The 16,119-nt window shown below is 60.1% G+C and overlaps 1 protein-coding gene across 12 annotated transcripts in view; it reads left to right on the forward strand.

Moving 5' to 3' along the window:
• Positions 1-11,120, forward strand: part of PAX8 (paired box 8) — a 43,448-nt gene extending 32,328 nt beyond the window's left edge. For 5 of the 12 annotated variants that reach the window (XM_075123470.1, XM_075123471.1, XM_048829564.2 and 2 more), the window contains 4 exons: positions 2,337-2,513; positions 6,021-6,122; positions 10,367-10,456; positions 10,961-11,120. In XM_075123470.1, the coding sequence (XP_074979571.1) occupies positions 2,337-2,513; positions 6,021-6,122; positions 10,367-10,456; positions 10,961-11,031 (440 nt within the window). In that variant the 3' untranslated portion in view covers positions 11,032-11,120. The remainder of the gene's footprint in view (positions 1-2,336; positions 2,514-6,020; positions 6,123-10,366; positions 10,457-10,960) is intronic. The other 7 variants (XM_075123472.1, XM_075123474.1, XM_075123477.1 and 4 more) reach the window with 5 other exon arrangements.
• Positions 11,121-16,119: the final 4,999 nt, after the last annotated feature.

The following is a 16,119-nucleotide window of genomic DNA, read 5'->3' on the forward strand; positions in this document are numbered from 1 at the left end:
CGCACACACAGTGACCCCCAATCCACAGCCCTGCCCCACTGCACACAAACAGAGACCCCCACTGCACAGCCCTGCTCCACTGCACAGCCCTGCCCCCACTGCACATACACAGTGACCCCCATTGCACAGTCCTGCCCGCACCGCGCACACACAGTGACCCCCAATCCACAGCTATGCCCCACTGCACAGCCCTGCCCCCACCGCGCACACACAATGACCCCCACTGCACAGTCCTGCCCACACTGCACACACACACTGACCCCCCAATCCACAGCTCTGCCCCACTGCACAGCCCTGCCCCCACCGCGCACACACAGTGACCCCCACTGCACAGCCCTGCCCCCCACTGCACACACACAGTGACCCCCAATCCACAGCCCTGCCCCACTGCACAGCCCTGCCCCCACTGCAAAGACACAGTGACCCCCACTGCACAGCCCTGCCCCCCACTGCACACACACAGTGACCCCCAATCCACAGCCCTGCCCCATTGTACAGCCCTGCCCACACCGCACACTCACAGTGACCCCCACTGCACAGCCCTGCCCCACTTCACACACACAGTGACTCCCAATCCACAGCCCTGCCCCATTGTACAGCCCTGCCCACACCGCACACACACAGTGACCACCAATCCACAGCCCTGCCCCATTGCACAGCCCTGCCCGCACCGCACACAAACAGAGACCCCCACTGCACATCCCTGCTCCACTGCACAGCCCTGCCTCCATTACACACACAGTGACCCCCCACTGCACAGCCCTGCCCCCCACTGCACAGCCCTGCCCGCACCGCACACACACAGTGTCCCCCACTGCACAGCCCTGCCTGCACCGTGCACACACAGTGACCCCCAATCCACAGCCCTGCCCCACTGCACAGCCCTGCCCCCACCGCACACACACAGTGACCCCCACTGCACAGCCCTGCCCCACTGCACACATACAGTGACCCCCAATCCACAGCCCTTCCCGCACCGCGCACACACAGTGACCCCCACTGCACAGCCCTGCCCCCACCGCACACACACAGTGACCCCCAATCCACAGCCCTGCCCCACTGCGCAGCCCTGCCCCCACTGCAAAGACACAGTGACCCCCACTGCACAGCCCTGCCCCCCACTGCACACACACAGTGACCCCCAATCCACAGCCCTGCCCCATTGTACAGCCCTGCCCACACCGCACACTCACAGTGACCCCCACTGCACAGCCCTGCCCCACTTCACACACACAGTGACCCCCAATCCACAGCCCTGCCCCATTGTACAGCCCTGCCCACACCGCACACACACAGTGACCACCAATCCACAGCCCTGCCCCATTGCACAGCCCTGCCCGCACCGCACACAAACAGAGACCCCCACTGCACATCCCTGCTCCACTGCACAGCCCTGCCTCCATTACACACACAGTGACCCCCCACTGCACAGCCCTGCCCCCCACTGCACAGCCCTGCCCGCACCGCGCACACACACAGTGTCCCCCACTGCACAGCCCTGCCTGCACCGTGCACACACAGTGACCCCCAATCCACAGCCCTGCCCCACTGCACAGCCCTGCCCCCACCGCACACACACAGTGACCCCCACTGCACAGCCCTGCCCCACTGCACACATACAGTGACCCCCAATCCACAGCCCTTCCCGCACCGCGCACACACAGTGACCCCCACTGCACAGCCCTGCCCCCACCGCACACACACAGTGACCCCCACTGCACAGCCCTGCCCCCACTGCACACACACAGTGACCCCCAATCCACAGCCCTGCCCCACTGCACAGCCCTGCCCCCACCGCACACACACAGTGACCCCCACTGCACAGCCCTGCCCCACTGCACACATACAGTGACCCCCAATCCACAGCCCTTCCCGCACCGCGCACACACAGTGACCCCCACTGCACAGCCCTGCCCCACTGCACAGCCCTGCCCCCACTGCACACACACAGTGACCCCCACTGCACAGCCCTGCCCCCCACTGCATGGCACTATGCACCCGCCCGCCACGACATTGCACTGACGCCCCCTCCTGCCCCACCCTGGTACAGCCTCACCAGCGCCAGTACATGGCCCTGCCCCTCCCACTGCGCAGCACTGCCATTCCCCTTCGCCTCCCCTCCCTTTGGCCAGCCTTCTGCTGCCCAGCCCCTCCTCCTCTGCTCCACCAGTGGGCCGGGGTGGGGTGGGGAGTGTGGGGAAGGGCAGGGGATCCAGTGCCCCCTTTGTGATCCCACACCCTGGCTCCAGATCCCAGGCACCGGCCCTGTGATCATTTCAGCCCATTTTCATTTCATCTCCTGTCTCTTTTTTTTTTCACCATCCCCCTCCCCCCAGACCCTCACTCCCCTTTCCTTGTAAAGCAGGAGACCCACGGGGCCTCCAGCCCGAGCGCCACCCCTTCCTCTTTATCTAGCACCGCCTTTTCGGACCTGCAGCCCGGGCCGCCCTTCAGCGCCTTCCCCCACTGCTCCGCCATCTACGGCCACTTTCCTGGCCAGGGCCTCGTCCCAGGTATGGCTGTGGTGCAGCAGGGGCTGTTGGCAGCGGCTGGCATCTAGCAATGCAGGGACAATCCCCGGGGTTCTAGGCTGACAGCCCTTCCTCTGACCTGAGCTGCAAGACTCACTCGAGAGCCCAGCTGGCAAATCAGGTTCTGGACCCCCTCTCCAGACCCCAGTTTATAGGAGGACATTTCCTTCCAGCAGCTGGTTAGAGATTTGGGTTCCAGGCTCCTCCTGGCAGCTGTCTGTGGGCATGGGTTCTAGACTCACTTGTGGGTCAAGTGGGAGTTTGGGTCTGTGGATTCCCCTCGGAGAAGGCAGCTCAAGTGTGGGTTCTGGAGTGTTTTAGACCTGGGCAGAATTTATGCGAAGCCAGGTTCTAGCCTCCCTCCAGAACCCAGCAGGCCAGTGTGTTCTGGGTTCCCTCGAGAGCCCAGGCAGGGGCAGGTTCTGGAGTCTGGCTCGCGCTGGGGTCTGGACCCAGGGACAACTGGGTTCTGGGCTCCCTGCTGGAGCTGGGCAGCAGTTCTGGACCGTGCCCCGCACAGAACCATTGAGCTTCTACTTTAGCCCAGCCCACTGGTGTCCTGTTCATAGTCCAGGAACCCCTTAGCCGCGGGATCTGAACATGGGCGGGTCCTTCCCCCCTCCACCTTGGCTTGAGACCAAAGGTGCATTTCCTGTCCCCGCCCTCCTCAATTGTCCTTTTGTTGGGCTGAGGGCTCTGGCTGGGGGCCAGATGGGCTGGAGTTCAAACACTGCTGCCGTGCCCTCCCCAGCCAGACCCGGGGGGAGCCCTGCCCGGGCTCTCAGATGCCTCCCCGCTCCATCTGCCCTCCCACAGCTTGCCTCCTCAGCCCCCGGCCGGCTAACAGGGCTCGCCACTCTGCTGTGTGTCCCCCGCCCCGAACTGCTCTTGGAGAATGGGGATTCTCCAGAGACAGGGATTTGAGTGGCCCAGCAGAGGGGCAGCTGCCTGGCCCCAGGGTTAGGCCCCCTCCTGGGATTAGAACACCAGGCTCTGAGGCCTCCCAAGATTTGGGGCAGTTTGGGCCATTAGCTGGGAGCAGGGGCGGCAGCACTGGACCCACCCTCCGGCGGTTTTGTCTTGCGTGGGGCCAGTCCCAGCTGCTCCAGAGGAAGGTTCCAGGGCCCTCCCCTGCACCCCAAGTGGGCAGTGGGTAGTTCAGGAATCACCTGCTCCCAGGGGATGTTTCTCCCTGACACCATCAGGCCATGGCTGGCTCGTGCCCTGGGGCAGAAGGGGTTAGATCCCAGCTAATGGAGGTGGGCCTGTGCCCATTTATCCATCAGTGTCTCCTCTGCTTTGGAACCCTCCTGGCCCCAGTGCTCCCCAGTGGCAAGGAGTTCCACAGGCTAACTGCATTTGCCACATGCACTTTCAGGCTATGGACTGGGATTGTGATACTCCCCTTCTCCTCCCCCCACCATGGGGGCTTGGTTCTGGGGTTCTGATCCAGTCCACGGGGTGGAGGGCAGGGTCGGAGAAGGCCACTAGAGAGCAGGGGGACCTGCAGAGCTGACTCCAGCCCAGGAGGCCTCCCCCTCGGCCACAGGAGAGGAAATTGCTGGGTCTCAGCTCGGGAGGGTGGTGGGAAGGAGCTCAGGCTGCAGGCCGCCTGCCAGCTGTGCCGATACCTGAGGGAGGGGCACTACAGACAGGGGAGCACCCCAGAGATCCAGGAATTGGGGCGGGCGGAGGGTTACAGGCCTTGGCTAGCGACAGAGCTACAGACTGAGGACTGGATCCCCTGGCCCTCCCATGGCAGCTACGTCGCCATCTCAGAGCCGGCCCCCTCCTTGCGCCCGCCTGCCCTGACCCCCCCGCCTCTTCAGCAGCCTGGTCCCAGAGGGTAGCAACCCTAGCTGGTGGAGGCCAGGGCAGGTTGGGCACCCAAACCCTTAGGCCACCTGCACTGGCAGGTCGGGCGGCTGGTGGGGCGGGCACAGACACAGAGAGCTCTTGAGCAACACAGCTAGGCAGGGCTGCCCAGAGCCCTCCAGGCACTCGCCTCAGCCTGGTGCTTAGGGCACAGAGCTTGGCCACAGGACACCGGGGTTCAAGGCCTGGCTCTGCCACCGACTCCCTGGGGGACCTTGGGTAAATCCCTGCCACGCCCTGTGCCTCAGTTTCCCCAGCTGTAGAAACGGGATAATCATCCTCTGAAGTTTGTTTAGACTGTTGGCTCTAGCACCAGGTCAGTGTGGCAATGGGGCCCTGATCTTGGTCGGGGTCTAGGCAACACCTGGCCACAACAGGGCCTGATCTTGGTTGAGGCTTCCAGGTGCTACCATAATAGAAATCATGATGTAAAAACGTGGCCTTCGAGCTCCCGGCCTGGAGCATTTTGGCCGTGCTCACTAGCCCCTTGTGTCCATGCCCATCCCAGCCACCTTTCACTGCTGCTGCGGGTCACCGTGCACTCCATGTTTCCCATGCATTCTTCACCGACGCTCAGGCTGGTGGGGTCATCGCCAGAGCGCAGGGCTGGGACAGGGGGTGCAGGAGGCTCAGACAGGGATTTAGGCTCTTGCCAGTGCCAAAGTAGAAGAGGGTTAGAAAGACAAGGGACGGTTGCCCAGTATGGGAGGCGGGGGTGTAGCACTGTCCAGTTAAACCCTTAGCACCCGTCTGGCCTGGGGAACATGGTAGGTTCAGCGGGGCTTCCACCTGCTCGATGAGCTCCAGCCAGAGCTGCCTGGATCCGTAAGAGAGGGGCAAGAGGAGTGGGGAGCCGGGCCGGGGGGTCTGCCCGGAGATCAGACCAGCAGCTCCTGGGGCTGGAGAACAGCGTCAACACCCTGGACCCTAGAGACCCCTGAGGGATGGGAGTGCGGTGGCCCACAGTCACCAACAGGGATCTGGGGCTGCAGGAAATGGAGAGGAGACAGAGAGGAAGAGCTCCCCAGGGAGATCCCCAGGTCAGTATGGTACTAGATCTTCAGACAGATCCCCAGGTCACAAAGGTACTAGCTCTTCAGACAGATCCCACAGGTCACTAAGGTACTAGATCCCCCCAGGGAGATCCCCAGGTCAGTAAGGTACTAGATCCCCCAGGGAGATCCCCAGGCCAGTATGGTACTAGATCTTCAGACAGATCCCACAGGTCACTAAGGTACTAGATCCCCAATACCTGGGAGATCCCCAGATCACAAAGGTACTAGATCTTCAGGCAGATCTCCCAGGTCAGTAAGGTGCTAGATCCCCAGGCAGATCCCTCAGGGAGATCATGTAGGTGGGTAGAGCCCCAGATATAGCAACCCCCCAGATAGGTAGGGAGATCCCCAGGGAGATCCCTCCAGTAGGTAGAAGGATCACACCTGCAGATCCCTAGGCAGATCTCCAGCTAGGTAGCTGCATTCTGCCTGGCTCCCTGGCAGGCTAATCCCAGGATCAGGCCCCCGGGCCAGGGTCCAGCTGGGCTGGGGGCTGCTTTCGGGGCTGCCTCCTACCTCCATGTCCCACCTTACACCTCCTATCCCTTCTCCCTTGCAGGGCGCGAGATGGTTGGTTCCACCCTGCCTGGCTACCCCCCGCACATCCCCACCGGTGGGCAGGGCAGCTATGCCTCCTCCGCCGTTGCCGGCATGGTGGCAGGTAGGGCCATGAGGAGCTCAGGGGTGCTGCAGGACCTGGGCGGCAGGAGGAGGGGGCAGCAGGTGCTGTGCCACAGGGCAGCTGCACTAGGGGAAGCTCCGGGGTAGTTAGCAGGCAGCCCCTCAGGTGCCATTCAGCTCCCAACGGAAGGGCAGGCCTGCGGGTCAGGATTGAGGAGCAGAGCTGGGGGTGGGAGAGCCTGGGCTCAGGGACACAGTGTATGGGGTTATTAGAACAGGTGGGGTGATTAGAAGGCAGGACTCCTGGCTTCTGTCCCTAGCTCTGGGAGGGGAGTGGGGTCTAGTGATTAGAGCAGGGGAGCTGGGAGCCTGGACTCCTGGGTTCTTTTGCCAGATCAGTTTTGCAGCTGACCTTGTCTGTAATCGGCTGAACCAAAACTCAGGATCCACCCCCGCATCAGATCTAGCTGTGAGTTTTGGCTCTGGGGACCTGGGAAGAGTTGTGGCGGGGTTGGGGGGGCTGTCTGTGTGAGCAGAGCAGGTGGACTCCCCCCGCCCGTACCACCCTGATGCTAAGAAATGCGGTGAGGGGGACAGGCTCTGGGAACCAGCCAGACCCTGATCCCCCTGCCACACCCCACACCCATTCCCCGGTGCTGCAGCCGGCTGTTCCCTGCGAAGGGTTAATCTCTGTAGGCCATGGCCCAGGTAGCTGCATGGCTCCCCTGGGCCGGGAACATGCTGAACTGGCTTGTTGCCCGTTACCCTGGAGATGTGCTTAATGCAGCGTTGAGAATCCAGCGCTGCACCCGGGCCTCCACGGCCCCTCTCCTCGAGCGTGAAATGAGATTGGAGAGCACAGGGCGGGGGGACTCGGGACTGGGTTAGACAGTGTGTGCTGGGGGCTCCGCCAGCCACCCGCAGCCCGCCTGGCCCCGGCCTGCTGAGCAAGGCAAGAAACTCGACCTTCTCGCTCGCTCGCGGCTACCTCCGTCCCCAGCTGGTGCCAACTGGGCCTGCAGGCCAGCGAAACACTGCGCATAGACCGACTGGCCACAGTGTTTGGCAGGGCCAGTCAGTATGTCCATCTGCATCTATCTATCTGTCCTCATCCACCCCATCTATCTATCCATCCCCATCCACCCCGTCTATCTATCTATCCCCATCCCTCCGTCTATCTATCTGTCCTCATCCACCCCGTCTATCTATCCATCCCCACCCCCCGTCTACCTATCTATCCATCCCCATCCACCCTGTCTATCTATCCATCCCCATCCACCCCGTCTGTCTATCTATCCCCATCCCCCCGTCTACCTATCTATCCATCCCTATCCACCCCGTCTATCTATCCATCCCCATCCCCCCGTCTACCTATCTGTCCTCATCCACCCCATCTATCTATCCATCCCCATCCCCCCGTCTACCTATCTATCCATCCCTATCCACCCCGTCTATCTATCTATCCCCATCCCTCCGTCTATCTATCTGTCCTCATCCACCCCGTCTATCCATCCCCATCCCACCGTCTATCTATCTATCCATCCTCATCCACCCCGTCTATCTATCTGTCCTCATCCACCCCGTCTATCCATCCCCATCCCCCCGTCTACCTATCTATCCATCCCCATCCCCCCGTCTACCTATCTATCCATCCCTATCCACCCCGTCTATCTATCTATCCCCATCCCTCCGTCTATCTATCTGTCCTCATCCACCCCGTCTATCCATCCCCATCCCACCGTCTATCTATCTATCCATCCCCATCCACCCCGTCTATCTATCTGTCCTCATCCACCCCGTCTATCTATCCATCCCCATCCCCCCGTCTACCTATCTATCATCCCTATCCACCCCGTCTATCTATCTATCCCCATCCCCCCGTCTATCTATCTATCCCCATCCCTCCATCTATCTATCTGTCCTCATCCACCCCGTCTATCCATCCCCATCCCACCGTCTATCTATCTATCCACCCCCATCCCCCCGTCTCTCTATCTATCCGTCCCCATCCCCCCGTCTCTCTATCTATCCACCCCCATCCCTCCGTCTATCTATCTGTCCTCATCCACCCCGTCTATCTATCCGTCCCCATCCCCCCGTCTCTCTATCTGTCCTCATCCACCCCGTCTATCTATCCATCCCCATCCCCCGTCTACCTATCTATCCATCCCCATCCACCCTGTCTATCTATCCATCCCCATCCACCCCGTCTATCTATCTATCCCCATCCCCCCGTCTACCTATCTATCCATCCCGTCTATCTATCTATCCCCATCCCTCCGTCTATCTATCTGTCCTCATCCACCCCGTCTATCTATCCATCCCCATCCCCCCGTCTACCTATCTGTCCTCATCCACCCCATCTATCTATCCATCCCCATCCCCCCGTCTACCTATCTATCCATCCCTATCCACCCCGTCTATCTATCTATCCCCATCCACCCCGTCTATCTATCTATCCCCATCCCCCCGTCTACCTATCTATCCATCCCGTCTATCTATCTATCCCCATCCCTCCGTCTATCTATCTGTCCTCATCCACCCCGTCTATCTATCCATCCCCATCCCCCCGTCTACCTATCTGTCCTCATCCACCCCATCTATCTATCCATCCCCATCCCCCCGTCTACCTATCTATCCATCCCTATCCACCCCGTCTATCTATCTATCCCCATCCCTCCGTCTATCTATCTGTCCTCATCCACCCCGTCTATCCATCCCCATCCCCCCGTCTACCTATCTATCCATCCCCATCCCCCCGTCTACCTATCTATCCATCCCTATCCACCCCGTCTATCTATCTATCCCCATCCCTCCGTCTATCTATCTGTCCTCATCCACCCCGTCTATCCATCCCCATCCCACCGTCTATCTATCTATCCATCCCCATCCACCCCGTCTATCTATCTGCCCTCATCCACCCCGTCTATCTATCTGTCCTCATCCACCCCGTCTATCCATCCCCATCCCACCGTCTATCTATCTATCCATCCCCATCCACCCCGTCTATCTATCTGTCCTCATCCACCCCGTCTATCTATCCATCCCCATCCCCCCGTCTACCTATCTATCCATCCCTATCCACCCCGTCTATCTATCTATTCCCATCCCCCCGTCTATCTATCTATCCCCATCCCTCCATCTATCTATCTGTCCTCATCCACCCCGTCTATCCATCCCCATCCCCCCGTCTATCTATCTATCTATCTGTCCTTATCCACCCCGTCTATCTATCTGTCCTTATCCACCCGGTCTATCTATATGTCCTCATCCACCCCGTCTATCTATCCGTCCCCATCCCCCCATCTACCTATCTATCTATCCCCATCCCCCCGTCTATCTATCTGTCCTCATCCACCCCGTCTATCCATTCCCATCCCCCTGTCTATCTATCTATCCATCCCCATCCACCCCATCTATCTATCTGTCCTCATCCACCCCGTCTATCTATCCACCCCCATCCCCCCGTCTCTCTATCTATCCGTCCCCATCCCCCCGTCTCTCTATCTATCCGTCCCCATCCCCCCGTCTCTCTATCTATCCACCCCCATCCCTCCGTCTATCTATCTGTCCTCATCCACCCCGTCTATCTATCTGTCCTCATCCACCCCGTCTATCCATTCCCATCCCCCTGTCTATCTATCTATCCATCCCCATCCACCCCATCTATCTATCTGTCCTCATCCACCCCGTCTATCTATCCACCCCCATCCCCCCGTCTCTCTATCTATCCGTCCCCATCCCCCCGTCTCTCTATCTATCCATCCCCATCCACCCCATCTATCTATCTGTCCTCATCCACCCTGTCTATCTATCCACCCCCATCCCCCCATCTCTCTATCTATCCACCCCCATCCTCCCGTCTCTCTATCTCTCTATCATTGGCTCCTCACCATGGTAACTGCTCTATCTGCAGCACTCATGGCTTAGCTGCATCCTCCCCAGTCTCCCAGGGTGCCCTGAACGTCGTGCCCTGTGCCCCGGTGCTCATGCCCACCCTCTGTCCTGGGGGGTGTGCCCTGGAATGGCCTATGAAGGGACTTTCTTGTCCTCCTGAACCCTTGGCCATGCAGGCTGCCCAACACCAGGAGCAGCTGCCCAGGGCTGTGCTGAGTCATGGTACCAGCCCTCGGTACACCACGCCCCCAGCCCGCTCTCTGGCTGGCCCCCCTGGGGACGTGGGCACTGCCCGCTCTCTGGCTGGCCCCCCTGGGGACGTGGGCGCTGCCTGCTCTCTGGCTGGCCCCCCGGGGACGTGGCACTAACTCCCCTTTCTGTCCCCAGCAGGCAGTGATTACTCTGCGAACGCCTACAGCCATTCCCCCTACTCCACCTACGGTGAGGCCTGGCGCTTCCCCAATTCCAGCCTGCTGAGTGAGTGCCTGGCACGGGATGGGGATGAGGGGGCTCCACTGCATGGGGGGTGGAGGGAAGGGGTCTGCCCAGCTCGCGACTGAGATGAGGGTTCCGTCAAGCCGGGCGCTGCCCAGACTCTGCCCAAGATCAGAGCCCCATCATGCCAGGTGCCACACACACACAAGGGATGGCTCCTGCTCCAGAGCTCCTAAGGTCCCACAGTGGTAGAGGCAGGACTAGAACCCAGGTCCTCAGGATCCTCTCTCAATGCCCCACCCATTGGGCCGCACGGCTTTGCTGCGGGGACACCGGCCACTGGCTGCTTCCTGCTCTTTGTAGCCAGGAGGCCTGGGAGCTGGGAGGGGGTGGGAGATGGGCTCGGGCAGTGGAACCGAGCGGGGGGCAGAGCTCCCGGTGTGGGTTAACCTGTGATGCTCAGTGTGAATGGTTAATTCTGGCGGGGCGGGGGGCGGGGGGGCAGGCTGACGCTCCCCTCTAACAAGCACTATTGGTCCTGCCCAGGTTCCCCGTATTATTACAGCTCTGCCTCGAGGGCCCCTGCACCCCCCACCGCTGCCTACGACCACCTGTAGCTGCCGTGGGAGCCACGGCACAGGACCCCGGGACGGGCCCGGTGCAGCCAGCCAAAGGCATTGTATTATTACCTGGCGAGAGAGCGGAGCCAGCCCCAACCCCCACAGGGACCGGGAGACACAGCTGCCCTTGGCACCCACAAAACAGCCTTGTGGGAACGTGGGGTGGAGGCATCTGGGTAACGTGGCTCCCCCGGGGGGGATGGGCAGGGGGCACTCGCCATGAAGATGCCCCCTTAGCACCAGTGATTTGGGGAAGAACAATGGGGTGCCCAGGATACCCAACAATGGGCAGCATTGGCCAGAGCCCCTCCCAGACAAAGGGGGCTGGACAAAGACTTTTGATCATCACATGGCCTCTAGAGACCCAGATCGGATCGAACTGTCTGTCCCCACACACCCCATCTGTCCATCCATCCCCGCGTACTCCCCCCCGTCTGTCTGTCCCCCCCTCTACGGATCTATCCATCCCCATACAACCCCTGTCTGTCTGTCTGTCCCCATATATGTCTGTCCCTGTCAGGGAGTCCCTGGGCCATGCTCTGGAACTGCTCCCTACGAAGCCAGGCAGGACTCTGGGGAAGTCTCCTCCCTGGGAGCAGCCTGTCTGCAGGACACACAGCTCACACAGCTTCCACCTTCCTGGGTCTGACCTCGGAGCATTCAGCATCCTCTGCCCCTCCGTGCGCTTCCCACAGCGAGTCCGCCCAGGCGGGGTCCTGGGGAAGCCAGAGCGTCCTGCCCCCGAACTCCGCAGTCAGACGTGACTCTCAGCCAGCCAGTAAAACAGAAGGTTTATTAGATGACAGGAACATGGCCTAACACAGAGCTTGTAGGTGCAGAGAACCGGACCCCTCCACCGGGTCCATTTTGGGGGGTAGTGAGCCAGACAACCCCGTCTGCACTTCATTCCATGTCCAGCCAGCCCCAAACTGAAACTCCCTCCAGCCCCTCCTCCTCTGGGCTTTGTCCCTTTCCCAGGCCAGGAGGGCACCTGATTCCTTTGTTCTCCAGCCCTTTAGCTCTCACCTTGCAGGGGGGAAGGGCCAGGTCATCAGTTGCCAGGAAACAGGGTGTTGGCTGTTCTGAGACCCCTGCACACACCTGCCTTCTAGGGCTCTGCAACGATCATACACCCTTATCCCCCCACCTAGATACTTAAGAACTGCATAGGGGAAACTGAGGCACCCCCACACTATTCAGAGGAAACATTAAGAACAGTCCCGCTTCGTCACATCTCTCCCCCCTTCGAGACCGAACTGAGCGGGGTCACTTTAGCCGGTGACCTGGGGAAGTTCGAAGCCATCAACGTTCCCATGGATGCCCCAGCATCTCTCCCATTCCTTGGTGGGAGTTACACCAGTCCCTTCCAGTTTCATGCCCTCCCTTTCGGTCGGGGTTGGTCGATAGCACTCGCAGGCCGCATGTGGGAAGGTTTATGCGGCCCATGCCCTTTGGCCACCCCAAAACCCCTGGGGGTCAAACTGGGATCGGGTCTTCTCCCAGTGCTCCACTCTGGAGGCCTGCAATTCGGGCTCTCTTGGTTAAGAGCCCCCATCTTTACCTGGGCCACATACTGTTCACTTACAGAATCAGCAGGGAGACATCCCTTTCTCAACAACCTTGTCTCCCCAACAAGCTGGCCAAACACAGCCACTTGGTTATAGGACTATTTAACTTTCTTAACAGCTTTCACTCCATCTGAGACCTTCTCAAAACTATCCACACTGGGTCTTTCAACAGGACAGTCAGTGGATCCATTCACAACAGAAAATTTCTGGCTGTTAGGAACTGAAACTTTCTTGATTAAATCACTTTCACACCCTTCAGTTGCAGTAAACTGCTCGCAAAGACTCCATGAGGATTCCTTTCCCGAGCGCTTTTCTATGCAACAATTCACCCCTCCCAGAAATTCTGCTCTTACCCTCTTTACCTAGGGCTTGCCCCAGGAAACTCCACACAGATATATAGGTTGGGGTCAGGAGTGGGAGCCCGTCTACCTCCCCACCCATCTGGCTGACGGCGTCTATGGCCTTGGGACCCAGCAAGGGAGCTAGACACCGGGGCTTTTCCGCAGGGTCCCCCTGGTTCAAATCTCCAGCCTGCTCAAAGGCAGTGAGGTGGCATCCACATCCCCCCCTCCTTAACCAGGGGCAGCAATTTAGTCTCGAGGTTCCCTGCGGAACTGGCCCCTCGGGGTCTATCCCCACTCACCCCTGGGGGGTCCCCTAGGCCTCTCCGCCCCACCACCGCCAGTTCATGCTGCTGCTGCTTCTGCAGCTCTTTCTCGGGCTCTCGCTGTCTCCCACAGTCCTCTTGCTCTCTCGGACTCAGCTCCAATCCCGTCCGTCTCCGATCCCCCGATGGGGAACCCGATCGTGAAGACCCCCGTCTGGTCGTGGACAGGAGTCTTGGGTATGCCTGGCTCCCACTCCAGCTGCTCCCAGATCCTGCTATAGCCCCATCTGGGTCAGGAATCTGCTCCTTAGAGCGGTCATCCCCCTCCAGCTGCACGATTAACTCTGCTTTGGTGACCTTTCCAATGCTCAACCCTCTCTTTCTGCACCGGGTTACAATGTCCTTCTTCAGGAGACGGTGACAGGCCATCACGCCGCTCTTCCCAAGTTGTTGTGGACTCACAGGCCTGTGTGCTCTCAGCTCCCCACGGTTTCCAGGGAGAACCCCTAGTGTGCCAACCCTTCTCGAGGTCACCTCCTCTTTGCCAGGGTCGAGCTGCAGACTCCTCCGCCCCTGAGGCTGCTCACCGCAGTCCCCAGGGGGACCCCATTACTGCACAGTCCTTCTCGCTGGTCACACACACCCAGGGGTTAACCGCCCCCCGAAACCGCTCCTCTCTGAGCCTTCAGCATGCCTGGTCCTTGTCAATCCCACTTTGTTTTACTGCTCCCCAGTGAGTTACTGCAGGAAGTGCCATCCACGGGGTGCAGTATATGCCACCACTGCCACCAGTTGTCACGGAGTCCCCGGGCAATGCTCTGGAACTGCTCCCCATGAAGCCAGGCAGGACTCTGGGGAAGTCTCCTCCCTGGGAGCAGCCTGTCTGCAGGACACACAGCTCACACAGCTTCCACCTTCCTGGGTCTGACCTCGGAGCATTCAGCATTCTCTGCCCCTCCGTGTGCTTCCCCCAGCGAGTCCGCTCAGGCGGGGTCCTGGGGAAGCCAGAGGGTCCTGCCCCCCAACTCCGCAGTCAGACGGGACTCTCAGCCAGCCAGTAACACAGAAGGTTTATTAGACGACAGGAACATGGTCTAACACAGAGCTTGTAGGTGCAGAGAACCGGACCCCTCCACCGGGTCCATTTTGGGGGGTAGTGAGCCAGACAACCCCGTCTGCACTTCACTCCTCGTCCCCAGCCAGCCCCAAACTGAAACTCTCCCCAGCCCCTCCTCCTCTGGGCTTTGTCCCTTTCCCAGGCCAGGAGGGCACCTGATTCCTTTGTTTTCCAACCCTTTAGCTCTCACCTTGCAGGGGGGGAGGGCCAGGCCACCAGTTGCCAGGAAACAGGGTGTCGGCCATTCTCTGTGTCCAGACCCCTTCACACACCTGCCCTCTAGGGCTCTGCAACGACCATACACCCTTATCCCACCACCTAGATACTTAAGAACTGCATAGGGGAAACTGAGGCACCCCCACACTATTCAGAGGAAACATTATGAACAGTCCCACTTCGTCACAGTCCCCATACACTCCTCTTCTATCTGTCTGTCTGTCCACACCCCTTGTCTGTCTATCCCCACACCCTATCTATCTATCTATCTATCTATCTATCTATCTATCTCCACCCCCCCCCCCCCATCTAGCTATCTCTCTATCTGGAGCTCGCTCTCCCCCACAGCCCCATGACCTGAGGACTGGCTCTGGGACCCTGCTGAGCTGCTCTGCTGTGTTTCTCACCAGCCCCTTTCCCACCACAGGCTTTATTTTCTGCTCCCCTCTTGCTGGCCGTCCAGCCATGCTGGGCTGGTGGCAGGACCTTCGATGCCCAGCTGGGCCCCATTGGTATCCAAGCCCTGGAAAGCACTGTTTGTTGAGGCTTGCCCTGCTGGGCTGGTGTTTGCCAGCGGCTGGGGAGGGGCAATGCACCCAGGGGAAGCCCAGCTCCCTCCTGCCAGCCTGGCCCCTGCTCCATGGGCAGTGCCAGCTGTCCCCATGGCGCTGTAGACGGGCATTCCAGCCCCCCAGGGACCACGCACATTGCTAGGTCTCCATCCCAGCCTCACTTTGCTTGTGTATAGACTGTACATCAGCCCCCTCCCCTGGTGGGGCGCGGGGCAGCCCCTTCTAATTCTCCTCTTTCGCTCTCTCCCCTTTGGATGCTCCTGCTTTTTATTAAAGGTTCAATAAACCCGTTGTCCTGGCGTGCCAGGCATGCCAGCATGAGCCGGCAATGGTGTGTGTGGTGTCCTACCTGTCCAGCCCCTGCAGGGATGGGGGAGATCTGCCCCTGCAGGGGGCTGGGGAGGGCGTGGGGCTGAGGCAGCGCACTTGGCAAGGCATGCTACGGTGCCCCCAGAGGAAGGGCAGGTGCAGGGACAGGATGGGATTCACACGCCTCCTGGCTGAACTTCAGCAGAGGAACTCCCTGCTCCAGCCGAATTCGCACTGTGGGCTCCAGCTCCTGCGTTACAGCAGTGGGGGTGCCCCCCCCCATATCTGCGCTAGCCCCGACTCATTGTGGCTGCAGCGAGAGCTGCATGACTGGCTATGTACAGCGTGTGACAGCACTTAGCGGCCAACCTGCTTTGGGCCCCATTGCGTCAGGTGCTGTACCAACCCCAGGGCCGTAAATCCCAGCCCCAAGGAACTGGCAGTCCTGCCCTGCCTCCCCCTGCTTGGCCCCTCCTGCCCCGCTTTCCACAGCACCTCCTGCTGGGACTGGAGTAGCTGGGAGCCCCACCCCCAGCCAGTGATCAGAAACCAGGGCTTTCGACTGAGCTATGGTTGTGCGTACTCTGAGCAGGAGAAGGATCCACAGTCACCCCGGCTGTCCTAGGGACACTATGCCGTGCCCTGAGACGGCAGCAGGAAAGAGCCAGATCTGTCTCCTGCTTCAGAAACCCAGGG

This window comes from Caretta caretta, chromosome 26, assembly GCF_965140235.1.
Source record: "Caretta caretta isolate rCarCar2 chromosome 26, rCarCar1.hap1, whole genome shotgun sequence".
Classification (NCBI taxonomy): Eukaryota; Metazoa; Chordata; order Testudines; family Cheloniidae; genus Caretta; species Caretta caretta.